This window comes from Eleutherodactylus coqui, chromosome 1, assembly GCF_035609145.1.
Source record: "Eleutherodactylus coqui strain aEleCoq1 chromosome 1, aEleCoq1.hap1, whole genome shotgun sequence".
Classification (NCBI taxonomy): domain Eukaryota; kingdom Metazoa; phylum Chordata; class Amphibia; order Anura; family Eleutherodactylidae; genus Eleutherodactylus; species Eleutherodactylus coqui.
Genome location: NC_089837.1, coordinates 334,465,445 through 334,482,008, shown reverse-complemented (window position 1 = coordinate 334,482,008; position 16,564 = coordinate 334,465,445). Strand labels below are relative to the sequence as shown.

General features: G+C 45.6%; 1 protein-coding gene across 2 annotated transcripts; it reads right to left on the bottom strand.

The window, feature by feature from the left end:
* Nucleotides 1–554: 554 nt before the first annotated feature.
* Nucleotides 555–16,560, bottom strand: SKA2 (spindle and kinetochore associated complex subunit 2). Of its 2 annotated transcripts, none has more exons than XM_066575802.1 (5): nt 16,438–16,560; nt 8,317–8,403; nt 5,742–5,918; nt 4,418–4,505; nt 555–1,917 (listed from the first exon to the last, which is right to left on the bottom strand). In XM_066575802.1, the coding sequence occupies exons 1-4, from the start codon at nt 16,468–16,470 to the stop codon at nt 4,422–4,424; spliced, it is 381 nt and encodes a 126-aa protein (XP_066431899.1). In that variant the 5' UTR covers nt 16,471–16,560; the 3' UTR covers nt 555–1,917; nt 4,418–4,421. The 2 variants fall into 2 exon arrangements, with proteins under 2 accessions (XP_066431899.1, XP_066431909.1); XM_066575812.1 differs by having other exon boundaries at nt 4,418–4,502.
* Between the last annotated feature and the right edge of the window lie 4 nt (nt 16,561–16,564).

Genomic DNA, 16,564 nt, shown 5'->3' with positions numbered 1-16,564 from the left:
ATAAATGCCATAAAATTTTCGGCAAAGCAAGGTCTATGGCTTCTTTGAAAATCCTGTGCTTCACAATAGGTCATCAATAATTGATTGATGGGGGCCTGCTGCTGAGGAACCCACCGTCAATCAGCTTAGCATCTGGCCCGCTGTCAGTGCTGCAGGTCGGACGTCATCATTGCTGGTCAACATCGAAAGCCTAATAGCGACTTCAGTCTCATTAAAATGAATGGAAGTGCTGCCTCCCATTACACTTCTGACTCCTCGTTGTGGTCAAACTTAGACAACAGAAGATGGCGCAGCAGAAGTCCTACTGATCGTTACAATTCCACACCCCACACCCGTTTTCAGGGAAAACCAAAGAGCCCTAAACCCTGGATTTAGCTGGATTGACTGCATGGAAGGCTCTTAACCTGTTGGCATGTCTCTGGCTGATGTGTCATACCTCATGAGCTCCAGAAGCGATTTGTGACACAAGTTAAAATACTACTATATGGAACATGTACAAGACACTTTATAATGCGTGCGATAAAAATTTAAAGTACCAATAGCAACACGTATCCTCACATTTTATATTGTAGTCTTTATTATAAAATATAAAATACACGTTTAAATTACAAAAGTCAATAAGTGTTACATGAATATATGTAGCATAAACAGCTGAACAAACTGTAAAGTAATTGTAATGTCCAAAATTTACCCCATGAGCTCTATTTTCCTTCTATCAGAATAGGCTATTTCGTAAGCTTATGTTGTGGAATGTAGAACTAGAGCGAGTGATACAGAATTGCTGGACCTGCAGCAACGAACCACAAGGTAAACAAATACAGAATGAAATAGGAATCGTAGTTTATAGAACATGCTTTCTACTAGAGATGAGCGAGCATTGCCCTTAGCGAGTACCTGCCCGCTCGGAAGAAAAGATACCGGGGGCGAGGAGCGGCAGGGAACGGAGGGGAGATCTCTCTGTCCCTCTTTTTCCCCCGCAACCCACCGCTCCCCCACGCCGGCAGCCGAACCTTTTCTTCCGAGCGGGTAGGTACTCGCTAAGGGCAATGCTCGCTCGAGTAATTTACTTTCTACACATTAATTTGTAATTAAATCTAATTGCTAAAGGCAAAAATACCCGTAGGCAATATCCCCTAAAATATAATAGAAATACTTTATTATTTAAAAAAGACAAGGACAACATCGAATCATATTTAAAATAAAGGGGCGAATGGTGGCAGCAGATGACATGTGACCAACTTTCTCTATCCCCCCCCCCCCCGTGCGCATTTGCTCGGATTACTCGAGAAGAGCGATGCTCGCTCAAGTATCTGCCTTTACAGAGCGTGCTTGCTTATATCTAGTCAGCACCACCAAAACCCTGACATTTTTCGCCTAGCGGCGTCCTCAGGTGAGGCAATAACCAGGGCTGTAGCCCTGTTTTTTTCATTTCCACGTAGGCTTTTGGAAGTTGGCCATCCAGGCCTATGTTTTACTGTGTATATGCACAATTACACACATGATACCAACTGATGACTGCTGGTCACATCTCATTTGCTACCGCCATTTGCCCTTTTATTTTAAAAATTATTCGATGTTGTCTTTTTTGAATAATAACGTACTTAGATTATATTTTAGGGGATATTACCTACGGGTATTTTTTGCCTTTGGCAATTAGAATTGTGCTTATATAACCCGGAGTATTCCTGGGGCAATTTCATAATATATTTGTAATTAAATCAATATCTTCAATAACCAGTTCTGCTTCCCGTAAAATATGCACGTGTGGGATTTCGTTCTTTGAAAAGTAATGGGTGGGTGTCCTCTGCAGTTGGAAATATCATTGTAAATGTTCCTTCTCGACAAACAGCTTGTGTTGATAGCAAATCTATTCAGCGTTACACAGTTGTGTTCCCATTTCTTGAGGCTTTGAAAGCACTAGAAAATGATTTAAAGAAATATTTTAATCAGTTTTCCAAGGCGTTGTAAACATGAAATAATTGTTTGGACAGTCAAGTAGTGGCTAAAGATAGTTTTACATGGGCAGATATAAGAGGTGCCAATCGACAATATAAACACATCGATGGATGCTTGTTAGTACCATTTTCACGCAGCAGATGGCGGCTAGTATGGAGATGAATGATCATTAATACGATAGGTCGTCTTCATGCAAAATACAGTCATCAGCAACAGATCCCAGTTTACAAGGGAAGATTTGCTGCTGATGAACAAGCATTTTTATGCCAAAATAAAAGACAAAAAAAAAAAAAAAGTATTTGCTTGCTTGTCGGCTAGTCGTGGGCATATTCACATGGGCCGACGACTGGAGAGTTGAACGTCTGACAGTTTTACAGGAGTGTTATACGTTTGTGTATGTGAGCTCTTGCGCTGCAGAAGCTAGTGTTTCAATACAAAATGATATGGTGCTTTCCATGACTTGCACACAAGGATAGGATAGCAGCAGGAGAACATAGCTGTTTTAAGCAGAATGGGGTAGTTTGACAAAAAGTCAAAGTCCTACTTTATTGCAACATGCCTGCTATGCAAATGTGTTGCCTTGAGTCAAAAAGCTATTACAGCTCCAAGTCAAGCTGTAACTTGTAAAACCCTGCCTCTTCAGCCTCTCGCCACCACCTATTTTTGACATCAGCATTTGCGCGCTGAATTCTGCGCACTCGATGTGAGCCTCTCCTGTCACGTCTTGACTGAAGAGACGGGTTTTACAAGTGACGTCTTGACTCGGAGCTGTAATGGCGCCGCCTTTTAGACTCAATTCAGTGCATTTGCATAACGGGCATGCTGCAATAAGAGTAGGATTTTGGCTTTTTGCCATATGACTATCCTCTTTAAAACATCTATGATATCCTGCTGCTATATAGACTGTGGTGTCAGGCTATATTTGCCACAACCCTCTGTGTATTCAACAGGTAACTAAGGGCACCCAAATTTAATCTAGATCTACACACCAACAATGACATCATACAGTAATTTAATAAAAATAAATAAATAAATAAAATTTAAAAAAAAAAAAATCACACTTAAGCCCCGTTAGATCTCATCCTAATGTAAAGTGAATGCGGTCACATCGGCACTTGGATTTCTTGCAATTGTCAGGTTGTGGCAATATGCATCAGGTTTGGATTTCGTACATTGGGTGATGGTAAATTGCAAGTTGCAATGTAACTGCATTCCCTTCCATTTGGCACCTGACCTGTGTCATGGCCGAATTCACTTTGTAGCTCTAGCCAGAAAATTCCTTAGGCCCAATGTCCACGTGTGGATTGGAATTGCGGAATCTGCGTGGGGCACCCATGCGGACGATCTACAGTTCAAGCTACCCAAAGGGAAACATCGACATCCGCAGCTGAATTAAGGCATGCGGATTTGAATTGTGGATCTTTGGATGCGGAAATCAAATCGCAGTATGTTCCGTTTCAGTGCGTTTCCTGCACGAACAGCTTCCATTGAACTCAATTAAAGGGGTTGTCCCGCGCCGAAACGGGGTTTTTTTTTCCCAATAGCCCCCCCGTTTGGCGCGAGACAAACCCGATGCAGGGATAAAAAAAAAAAAAACGGGTAGTACTTACCCAAATCCCCGCGCTCCGGTGACTTACCTTGTGAAGATGGCCGCCGGGATCTTCACCCTCGGTGGACCGCAGGTCTTCTGTGCGGTCCATTGCCGATTCCAGCCTCCTGATTGGCTGGAATCGGCACACGTGACAGGGCGGAGCTACGAGGAGCCGCTCTCTGGCACGAGCGGCCCCATTCAGAAGGGAGAAGACCGGACTGCGCAAGCGCGTCTAATCGGGCGATTAGACGCTGAAGATTAGACGGCACCATGGAGACGAGGACGCTAGCAACGGAGCAGGTAAGTGAATAACTTCTGTATGGCTCATAATTAATGCACGATGTATATTACAAAGTGCATTAATATGGCCATACAGAAGTGCTGAACCCCACTTGCTTTCGCGGGACAACCCCTTTAAGCTGTACAATCTGTGGCTATTCCGCAATGTACGCGGGAAAGCAGGAGTGTGAAAAAAATAAAAATAGATAAGAAAAAGCTCTACCGCACATCTGTGCTGACGCTTCCACACACATCCATAGTAAAAAAGAAAGAAGACCCGGACAGGCATGCACAGTCCTCGGCCGCGGGCATGATCGGATTCCGCTGCGGAATCCGACCCACCCGTGGACATGAGACCTTATTCCGTCTCCACCGGCACCACCTGACTTGCTTTTTCAATTGGAAAACCCATGCAATCAGATCACAGGGCTCACCAACATGGGGGTGGACATATAGAAACTACACATATAGGAGACATTGATTAACAGGTGACAGACGAACACACCCAAAGTGAAATGAGAATTACATCACAGACACACTGCATTCACCCATATTCAACCTTCTTACAGCTACAACACAATCATAAATTACCTGTTCATTTCAGGTTCATGCCCTTCATCGCTAGAGTCTCAAACTGTTGGAGCGCATGAAGTTCTTCCTCTGAAAAAGGCGGTACCTGCTTATAGATAATGATGAGGCACATTACAGTTTTTCACAAGCTCCATATAGAGTTACATCAAGTAGATTAAAGGGCCACTCCAGCTATTCCCTCAGTATATATATAAGTGGGGTGGGGGTTACCTTGGTTAGTTATTCCTTTCTATCTGAAACTCCTGGCCTCCTCCTCCTCAGATGGTCATGTGATCTCAGTTCTGATCAGCTCAGATCTACTTGGGTTGTGTATTCAGTTTCTAGTCAATTTCTCAGTCTGTGTGATGCTGTTACATGAACCTACCACAGAAACTGCTTTAAGGGGGACACAAACTCCTATCAGTTATTCCTCTGACCAGCTGAGATCTACTGGTTCAGTTACTAGTCCATTTCTCAGTCTGTTTGATGTGATTACAGGGATCTACCACAGAAACCACAGAAGGGGATACAGGCACTTTTGTCACAGCCACTGATGATCACACAGCTCCTGTCATAGTTATAGTAGAGGTCATCACAGCCCATCCTCGTAGGTGTAATTTCACACAAGTGAGCACGATATCAGGCCGTGAAACTCTGTCCAATATCACACTCAGGAACGTGCGATTTTCCCACAGATGTGAGTTCTTGTGTCAAAAACGCCTTGCATCGCTTCAAGGAAGTAGCGATCCTAAATGGGATACATCACATAACACTCACGTGCTCCTCGCACGCCGTGCTAGGTTTTTTTAGGTCCAATTGAAGACATACAATATGGCTCGATTTTTTTCCTGCACTGCGATGCAGGAAAAGGAAAGGAGAAAAATAATAAATCACTTATGTGAATGACTCTATTCAAAAGAATGGGGTTCATATTCGTGTGTCTTGCAACGCGTAAATTTTCACGACCATGTGAAAGCAGCCTTAATGTATGCCTAAGGTCTGTAGCTTATTTAGAAGAATATAGAAAGTAACGGCAATTAAAGTGTCCTGCAAAAATGGTATATTCTCTAGCTAATGGTGTCCTGATGGATCAGATCAACATAGTACTGATAAGCATCAGACAGGAGGCTGCACTGCATGGAAGTGACTGCAATATACAGAGGAGACCTCTAGAGTGTGACAGATAAATCAGGTAAGGGGGGCAGGCATGGAATAATGTTTTTATTCCGGAGTGGCCCTTTAAACGTATTCAGTACCTGAAAATCTAGTACCAGACAATCCTCCCACATCTACTTCTACAGGTGTAGTCACACAGGTCCAAACATGCAAAGTCTCTCAGAAGTACCTGAAAATCTGTTTGCTGCTGTAAATGCTGTACCATTTTTAATGTGTTTGCTATTGTTGCCTGAATAGTGTCCACTGACTTTTGCTGGTCTGCAGCAATCTTGTCCAACTGAGAAGACAAACCCTTAAAGCGGGACTTCACACTGGCCAGCTGCTCCAGCAATACGGTAGGGTTTTCCTAAAATAAAGTAGTTTTATCAGAATTAATAGCTAACTCAAAGCTTATCCAACTCCTGTGCCAAGTGACAATACACCTAGAAAAACTAAAGTAGCCCAGAAATTTCCCCCCTACTTTCCTCCTCTCTTTTGTAGCATTAAAACGGAGAAACTCATCGAGGACTCTTCTCCATCCGCAGCTCACACTACTTTATTCATCTTGTTGAAACATCTTGTACTTCATAAAGTAAATGAGGGGGTCAAACGCCCATCGTGTAGGATCCTGTTGTCAGAAACTTGCATTGTACAAAGAAAAAAACTAATCCATCAGGATCCTTTTCAACAAGATAGAAAAATCAGGTTCTGTTGAAAGTATTGAGACAAATGGTCACTTTTAGCCATGATGGGAGCCCCACTGAAAGCCTACTGATCCATTAACAGATCTGCTTGTGTCTTCCCTCTCTGCGGTAGGACACAGTTATAGGGGTTATCAACCTTATATATAACAAGTACAGGACTTCAGGTGCATAGTATTTTATCTCTTTTCTCCTCTTTTATGAGGCCACGCCCCTCACCAGTGATGCGGTCTTCCATAACATTGCTGCTGTCTTCCAGAACATTGCTGCCTATGGAGGGGCATGTGATGCGACCCAGTCCATCAGCATCCTCCACTTTGTGTCAAATCCCTAACCATTCAGACCTGCGTCCAGGAGGAAAAATGGCACAGGTGCAATGCATCTCAATGCGAGGCACTGATTGACAGAGTCACATGTGCCCCTCTAGAAGGGCTAATTACATGAATGTGACTAATTCCATTAATACATTAGCAAGTGACTAAAATACTGAACACCTACTGCTTTGTATGCATTATGCAAAAGCAGACAAACACCTCTAAGACCTGACCCCCCCCCCCCCCCCCCAGCCATTTACTAGCCAAAAATTGGACAGATAGAAAAGAAAAGCTCGGGACCTGGCGTCCCACATACAAAAATTCTCGAGTCTCCTTTTGTAGTAAATGGGGTCCGTTACTCGAGTAGAGCTCTCGAATTTTATGAAAAGCTCGACTCGAATACTGTGGACCCAAGCATTTGGGTGCTCGCTCATCTCTAGACCTAATCATTATTCTAACAATAGTATAGCTGTTTAACGGTCCCTTTGAAGGAGTTTGTCAGGTCATTTTGGCCATACAAACCCATAATACTGTAAGATATGTGAATCATGATAAATAAGACAGTACCTTTATTTTCTTGCACAGAGGCTCCCATCAAGAGACATAGCTCCAGAAGGGCTTCACTAGTGGTAGACCATCTGATGGACATCCCACCTCTTTAAGTAGTTTGGGCTCCCTCTCTCTTCACTAAAAACACCCCCCTGATTTCCGTCTTATTTCTCCAGCTCTGCCCACTGGAGACGTCTTGCGTTCCACATGTGGTGAGCCATCATTCCTGACCAAGAGGAAGATACAGTGCATGCGACCGATCCCTCAGAGCAGCCTTTGCCGGAGATCTCAATCAGCAATCAAGGGGGGTGTTTTTAGTAAAAGAGGAAGGGAGAGAGCCTGGAGTACTTCAAGTGGTGAGCCGGTACGGTTTTATTCATCATGACGTCACACATCTTACAGTTTATTGGGTTTACCTGGCTAAAATAACCTGACAGACTTCCCATAAATGGAATCCCATTAGCTCATCACTAAACATCTAAAAATGATAATTTTACATATAGACAATACAATTGTATCACATGGACACTATAGAGTGGACTAAGACAGTCTAATTTTAGTGTGGATTCCGCATGGGGAATCCCGCACGGAATCCGCCAGCGCCCGCATACCTGTCTGTGTCTTCTTTCTTCTGTACTGCGGACGTGCCTGCCGTCGCACATGCGCAGTACAGATTTTTCTTTAAAATCTCCTGCTCTTCCCGTGGAATCCACGGCCCGTCTGCAATGTCAATTGTAGACAGGCTGCCGATTGGACAGCTTCCATTGACTTCAATGGAAGCCGTTCTTGTGGGCACCACATTAAAATGGAGCATGCTGCGAATTTGCATCCGCACGCGGAAACCGCAATTAGTTTCCGCTCTGTGCATGAAGAATCGATTTTCCATAGCATGCTATGGAGGGTTATTGCTGCAGAATCGGGAGGCGGATGCCCGCTCCGGATTCCGCAGCAAAGATCCGCCGTGGACATGAGGCCTTATAGAAGTGTCGCAGGCCTCCTTACAGGTCTGTTCTGCCAAAAAGGAACACACAGAGCACCTGAGCAGTAAGAATTACATAGGGCCAAACCACTCAAAACTGCAAATGTGAACCACCGGACCTTCAGCAATCTCAGACTAGAAACTAGTTCAATCTGTTCCAATAACACAGTAGAAATTTCAAAGCAAATCAATGTCAACCATCAAACTAAACGATGCAAATACCTGAGATGATTCTTCCCGCAGGCTTTTTCTTATTTCAAACTCCAATTTTTGTTCGATGTAATCCAAGTCAGATTCAGCTTTTTGAAACTGAAAATCAGATTTTCAAAAAAAACATCACAACTTGTTATCACAAGAAAGGAAAGAAATCACGATCGCCCAACTTCACTGTTTAGCCAAGTACTGCAGATCTCTAAATGTGCCTGTTGGATGAAGGGTCCTCTGCTCCCAAATGCTTTGACAATACTATTGCACTGCTAGCTGTATAGTACAGTAGTGCAATAAAGTCAGAGCAATCATTAGCAGAATAGTCTTCACAGTTCAAGAACGACGGACGGCCATCCGCAGACTTTCATGAACCCCCAGAACGCAGCTTGGGTCACTGGCCAATGCCCTTTTAACATTGCACTGCTTTTTGTGCCAGGCCACTAGTAGTACAACATAAAAAGGGCCCTGGACAGGAGTCTTAGAGCAAACCATATTTATGCATCATTATCACAAATGCAAGGTCAAAGCCGATTGTAAACTAAGTACCAACTAAAGGACAAAGCTTAAAAAAAAGCCTTGAAAAACCTTATTCCAGAGGCATAAAGGTTATGTCCTCTTGTTTAAAGAACACATCAAGCAAAAATGTATCCAGCGTTACCGGAATGCCATAGGGTTAGCCACTTTTACCTTAAAAAGGTTTATGTTTCTCACTATCATTTTTTTTAAATAGTTTTGCAGCTGAACACTTTTTAGGCATCTGAGAACAAAACCTATACATTAAATGTTGGGAAACATAGCTTTATGGTTCTAATTGAGTGAAATGTAATTAAAAAACAAACTGTCAAACCTAGTGAAAGTATGCATGCTTCATGCGGGGCGAGTGTAGACAATGCTCAATGGGTAGACTAGAATAGGTCACTGCTAGACAGCTCTGGGGAAGGCAGCAGCAAACGGGTGAACCGTTGTCAGCCACGCTCTGTTATATCTGCAGAGTACAATGTAATAACAAAAGTCATCGGGGGTGAAGTGGATCAGGAGAACATCAGTGTGAGAGGTGGGCACATCCTCAAATGGGCACCCATTAAAGACTTTGCTAAATGTGCCCATTGGTTGAAATGAAAGGTTGAACCGGTCAATAGACTATGGTCAAGATTTAGATCAATACTGCAATAAAGCCATTATGTGTCTCAGAGCCTCACAAAACCTGAATTATTTCTAACCGTTAGAATCCATAGGTGATACGCTCCCTTTAACTAATTAAAGCCAGATAGTACAACATGGTCTGTTTTTCAGATACATTTTATTTCCCAATTGTAGATTAATTCTATTGTCTACATCAGGGGTTCCTAAACTTTTTCAGCCATTGGGCCCTCTTTGAAGCAAAAGTTTCCCATGGAGTGCCAAAAAAGCGGGGCAGAGGGTGTGGTCAAGGGAGGGGTTGGGGCGTGGCTTATCACAACATATGATTTTTACCTTCATCCTTATTAAAAAAAAAAAAAAAAAAGACAAACAACAGGGCTATTGGTATACATAATATTCAAAATTAACATTCTGCGGAATTAAATCCCGCACTACATGTCAATATATGCACGGGTGTTGTGCAGATTTTTTCCACAGCGTGTGGATGAGATTTTCAAAATTTCATCCACTTTGCTGCTACAGCTACTGTAAATTCTGCAGCAAATCCGTCCCATGTAGTAATAGTGATCCTCTGTATTGGTGGCCCCAGTGGGTGATAGGGGTCCCCCATTGCCGCCCCAGTGGGTGATAGGGGGTTCCCCCATTGCCACTATGCTCTTTAGATGCAAAGAAAAGCGTGAATTTACTGACTACACAGCCTTCCCTGTCTCTGTTGCACTGCTAACCCCTTCCTCTATCTGAAGCTGCAGATTACCATAGGGGCGATTGGGACAGCCCAGGGACCTCTTGAAGTCTTGAGCCCATGGTGGTCGCCCCAATTATAATCCGTCATTGGTCCCCGCGCTACTCCCCGCTGTAGTGGTGTCGGGACAGCCTGTACTGAGGAAATGAACATCCAGAACCTGCGGTCGGCGTAGCAACGTGGATCACATAAACCGCGGTGAGCAGAGCAGGGGATCTAGACCCTCTATCGGAGCCCCTAATAATCACTCGCAGAACCCCAAGGGCTCCACAGAGCACACTTGGTCTACATGATTATGGGGGCAGCCATCATGCCCTAGAAGTGCTTAGAGACATGCTTTAGGTATGTTCACACATAGCGGATTTTGGTGTGGGAAGCATGAACTAGTGACAGCTCTGCACATTGCGCCATACATGTTTTACTCTGAAACACTACGGCGTTTCAGAATAAATATACTTTAAAGAGCTCCGAGTCAAGAGCGGCACCGCACCGGCCTCTCCCTACCTATACACAAAAGGCAGAGCGCGGTCACTGTACGCGAGGCAGGCGGGGAGCGCGCGGTCACTGTACGCGAGGCAGGCGGGGAGCGCGCGGTCACTGTACGCGAGGCAGGCGGGGAGCGCGCGGTCACTGTACGCGAGGCAGGCGGGGAGCGCGCGGTCACTGTACGCGAGGCAGGCGGGGAGAGAGCGCAGTTGTGATGGCATCTTCAAAGTAGGTTTATTCTGAAACACCACTGCATGTCAAAATAATACACATAGGGGCAGTGTGCATCCCTGTCCCGGGTTCATGCTTCCTGTGGTTCGCACAGCATGAGCCTGCTGACAGGTTCCCTTTAAATTCTTTGGTGTATGGTTCTAGTATTCAGGTAACCCAGATGTTGTACTGTTAGGCTGGGGCTGCATTCAAACATTTTGTAGTTCAACTTTCCAATTTTATTGAGCGACACGTGCAGTTCAGGCCACTTTCACACGGGCGACCGCTATATCGCTGCATTTTATAGTGGCGGTACATACAAAGTTGCGAGACTTTGAGCACTATGTACTAAAGAGTGAAAATAGAAGTTTTTATTCCACTACATGACCCGGTGATCATGTGACTGCTGGGAGCCCCTGTTACAGCAGAGCTGCAGGGTCCTAGCAAACCCTGATGAACTCTGCCAGCGACTGATGTCACTACAGCAAGTATTTTCCCCTGTAACCGCGGCTCCTATGGATACAGTGTAAGAATGTGAAATAGAAAAAAAAAGACAAAAACGTGAATGAAACCCATGCGGTCTTAACTGACATCATGGGGGAATATAGATTGTAAAAGAAAAAGTTACAAAAATAAGTTAAAAAACACAAAGTATATATATATATAACATCCAGAGTTCTGAGCGACACCTGTGGTGTCCCACCAGGGGACCAATACAGTCATCGCATTTCAGCATGAAGAACCACTTATTGGAGACTCTGCAAGACTAGTGACTTCTCTGATGCCACATGGCCTTTAATGACTACGGTATGCAGGGAACCTTAGGCTTACACATTTGAAGCACTTGAGTGGAAGATACCTCGGCAATGTGGTACCTCTATCAATGAAATGTATGTATCTAGAAAAAACAATGATATGGTCCCTTTACTTTCATTAACTTTTGAACAGAAACTCAAAAAAACTCAACAGATCAGCCTGTGTGGAGGTAATCCATACACATCCATGGAGTTATTAAGACTTGACCTAGGAGCTTGTTCTAGGTCTGTATGTTGCCTGCCAAGAACCAGGATGGATCTAAGTAAAGGTGAGAAAATCCTCTCACTAGAAAACTTATCCCAAGTCCCTCTGCTAGGATCTGTTGCCATTCCTAACCCAAATGCCAAGGTCCAGCCAAGGCAGTATTCAGATGTTTCCGAAAGCTACGTAGGCTTTGAATGGAGCGGCAGTGCATATTCTCTACCGCTGCTCCTTTCAAGCTCCACCTCCCTAGAGTTTTGTAGTTCAGAGAGGCTGACAACCCCGTTCTATTCATTGGGGGGGCAACAATGTGATGCTTATCACCTATGAGGCTAGGCTCACAAATAAGAAAATTGTGGGGGGTTTCTACAGTGGAAAATCTGAGTCAAAACCCACAGCATATTTTGTGTTGATCCACAGAGGATTTCAACCATTCATTAGGAGGGGGCTGCTGTGGATCTGCACCAAAATCAGCGGGTTTTTTTTTTACACGGAAATGAAGTGAATATCGGTGTGGATTTTCCACCCCATTTCTGTTACGTGTGAACTCACCCTAATGAGGATAAGTGATGGAAGTTGTGAGAAATCTTCTCTAACGAAGGTTTCCAGGACTTCCAGAAGAGTATCTAAGGGTAGGGAATGGGGCACAATTAGTTATGCCATTAGTTCAGCCCTGCTCTTAGACCATTTTCACACAACCGAGAAAATCACGCAAGATTTGTATGTTTCAAGGGAATGAATATTAACGCCATTCTTATGAATGGAGGCATATACATGAGAGATGTTTGGTACGGGAGGAAAAAAAAAAAAAAAAGAACGCTGTATGTCCCATATTCACGAGTCCCTTGGAATGCATGGCCCATTGTTTCCAATGGGCCAGTAAAACACGTTGCACGGTAAGCGGTGTGCACATGAGTGCGATGCAAGGTTTCCCAGTGATAAAAAATTGGAAACAGTTGCCGATCCTCCAAGATGGCTGAATCACTACTTTACTGAAGTGATGGGAGGAGCTTTTAGACATAAAAATGCATCGCAGCAAAAACGCACATTGGCGAGCGCTCGCCCGTGGGTAGGTAGCCTTAACCACTTTATTGATCTTCTCAGAAAACCTCCTTAACCCATTAAGGACACGGCCAGGTTTTGTATTTTCATTTTTTTTTCTTCCTCGCTTAAAAAACAAAATTTAAAAAAACGTTTATTTTTCCGTCCACATAGCTGTCTGAGGGCTTGTTTTTTAGTTTTTGCAGGCGAAGTAGTATTTTTCAATTATACCATTTAATGTACTGAAAAAAAAAAAAAAGATAAAGGGAAATGGAAAAAAAAAACCAAATTGCACCATTTTTGGAGGGTCTTGTTTTTACGACGTACACACAAAGGCTTTATTGTGCGAGGACTCCGGCACACGAGCGCAAGCATTTATACACCCGAGAGAGGACGACGCTCCTTTACTGTACTTGTATGCGCTCCCGGACGGGTTCACATTGGCACAGGACAATAATGCCAGGTCTGAACAGGCAGGGCAGCCAACTTAATCTTTGGTGTTATCAATTGACACCGCCGAATTGTGCTGTTCAGTGCACGATTCCATTCAGGACAAGTGCGCATTTGTGCACACATAGACTCCTATTGAGCCTTGGGTGTGCCAATGCACGTAGAAGCAGAGGACGTCTTGTATTTTGCGTCCAATGGAAATTCAGGCGCAAAAACGCTCCATGTGAGGGAACCCATTGAAACCCATGGGTTCTTTTGGATGTGGTTTGCGCAGGCAATCTTTATTTCACTCATTTTTACAATTTGTTTTACTTTCTTATTTTTTTAGCTCCCATAGGGGAATTAAACTTGCGAGCGTCTGACCACTTATACAGTATAATGCAATACCACAGTATTGCATAATACTGTATTTCTACCAGCGTTGTATTGAGAAGTGCCACAGACAAGTCTTAATACGCAATCAATCACGGCAGCCCTGTCATAACTCAGACGGCGCCCTGCAACCTCATTGCAGAAGGGAGTGTTCAGGAGATCACAGTTTAGATCAGAATTGACAACGGCATTAAAGGGTTAACAGGCACAATCTGAGCCATCTCTTATTGCAGCTGTTGAAGGTGGGGGTCTACACACTGACATCCGACATGCCCGAGGCCTCATTTACACATTGACTCCTGATTGTGGCTTCAAAATACAGACAAAATCGGCAAAGTAAAGAAGACCCTTCCCTTATATTCTCCGTCACTGGGATCCGGTCCATGTGTGAACAAGGCCTAACAGCCCCTACGGAGCTCCTTATGGAGGGGCCGGCAGGAAGCACACAACATTGGAGGACAGGGATCTGGCTCAGTGACATGGTCCCTCTCAGCGAGTGTGACCTTACACGGCACCCTCATCGCGGGGACCCCTCAGTCGTGAGGTCAGTGGCTGCCATTACATCTATGGGATTACAAATTGGTCTACTTGGTGACATCCTTTTCAGCACAGCCCCGGAGTTTACAAGCCTCCCTGTAATCCTGTAGGGTGGTGGGGGCTCTCAGGACCACCCAGTTATGTTAAACATAGATTTTTGCAGAAGAAGATCATTTTCAGCCCATTAAGGACCAAGTGCTGAAAATACATGGTGCTCGGTCCAGGCTTCACTCCAGGCCAATAGTAAAACCTAAGGCACTGCTGGATGAAAGCTCTAACTATCTAGCAGCAGCAGAAACAGCTGGGAGCCCGAAGGGGAAGACAACAGCGCTGGCTGGCAGCTTCTGCCTGCTCTGCTGCAGGCAATGAGCACTGTGTGGTGAGTAGAGGAAGCAGTGCTGCCCTTGGCTCTATTGGACCCAGCGATCACTGGGTGCCCCCTGGGATGGGGGGGCTGCAGGGTCTTAGTGGCCCCTGGCTCTGATTAGTGTTACTAGGGGGATGTCGTTCCCTGTGACTGGGGCTCCTATGGATGTCACAGCTACTGTGGGAAACTGAAAAAAACACAACGTGAATGTTCCCCGCAAGGGGAGGACATAGATGTTAGATTTTAAAAAATAATTTAAAAAATTAGGTTTAAAATGTCAAAACAAAAATAGATAATTTTGGCAGGCCGAGAAAAAAAAAAACATAAGAGAAAAGAACAAACACAAGACCACAGAAACCTGTGTATGAAGCCTCTAAGAATGTCTGGTGCATTAAGACAGAAGCTCTGGTGACATAACGCCTGCCGGTCCGTGATCCCCCACGAAGCCGTACTAAGTGTAACACTGCTTACACGCTGCTCCTCAGGGGCCCAATACTGGTATGCAGATGAAGTGTTAACCCTCCAATGGGTGGCTTCCATGCTGAGACCGCCCCCGCCTAGTGGCTGACATCTCCAACCCCTGCAGATCAGAGCCGCAGATGTCAGCCACTATGGGGGGCATGTAACCACCCGGCAGGTGGCCACACCTCATTCACACCAAGATTCCGGAGCCCCATTTCAGAAAAAGCGTGATAATGCCGCAGCAACATGGATGTCTGGGGACGTCCTGACCGACGGCCTTCACGTCGGACAGCAGGGTCGAAATAAATCGGTGTCTGTTTCCAAGGGCAACCAATATATATATATTTTTTAAGTGGTAGAAAAAAATTCTGAAGCATTGCGATTGGTCGGCGCCAGTCCCCCTTCATTACATGTAGATTGTGGGGCGCCAGTCCCCCTTCATTACATGTAGATTGTGGGGCGCCAGTCCCCCTTCATTACATGTAGATTGGGGGGCGCCAGTCCCCCTTCATTACATGTAGATTGGGGGGCGCCAGTCCCCCTTCATTACATGTAGATTGGGGGGCGCCAGTCCCCCTTCATTACATGTAGATTGGGGGGCGCCAGTCCCCCTTCATCACATGTAGATGCACAGGACCCCACTCCGCCGCAGCTGAGGGGGTGATATATATCATTACGGGGACACTGGAGTATTGGACAAGTATATTTAGCGCAGCGGTACATGTTTCTTTACACACATTGCCCTTATTTCTCATGTTCTGCACCCCTCCGCTGTGTGAGAGGGGGCAGAGGTCATTCACTAAGGTTTGCTGCCACTTCTGCTGGGACTACATGATGTTCCTCCGGCAGACAGGGGGCGCCCTCCGGGGGTTGGCAGCATGGCGTGGGGCAGGTAGAGGTAGTGATGGAGGAGGGGCAGCAGGAGATGAGACGGCAGGTGACAGTGATGGGGTCAGGCGGAGGGATCCTCTCATGGAGACCCGCCGGAGATGGCGGAGGGCAGGATGAGGAGGAGGTGGCTCCCGCCATTTCTTAGTCCACTACTGCCGCCCAGGCCGCTCCTCGCCTCCATCCGTGCGCAGCAGCCCTCCTCCACGGCCAGTGTGCGGACAGCGCCACCTCCAAGTGCCGCGGGCACGGCTCGTGTTCCGCCCGGAGGCCCCACAGCCGGGGATACGTGCTCGGCGTCCCCCAGTATTACCCGAGCTGCACCCGCCGGCTGTGGGGATAGGCGATACCACAGAGCCGTCTTCCCCGCAGGGTCTGCTCTTGGTACAGGCCGAGCCCGCACCCCCATCCGCCGCCGTCTTACCAGAGCCTCCAGCTTATTGACTGCTGTCTCCATGTTGAATAGTTTACATTCCTCAGGCGGACCCGGGAATACGAGCGGGGGAGGGGACGGAGGAGGAGCCCAGCTTGTGCAACACTCACTGGTGCAA

Excerpts from the sequence above, each read along its gene's own strand:
- SKA2 (XM_066575802.1), bottom strand. The coding sequence starts at position 16,470 with ATGGAGACAGCAGTCAATAAGCTGGAGGCTCTG. Across the intron at positions 8,404-16,437 it reads TCAATAAGCTGGAGGCTCTG|TTTCAAAAAGCTGAATCTGA; the intron begins GTAAGACGGCGG and ends TCTGATTTTCAG. Across the intron at positions 4,506-5,741 it reads AGCAGCAAACAGATTTTCAG|CAGGTACCGCCTTTTTCAGA; the intron begins GTACTTCTGAGA and ends ATTATCTATAAG.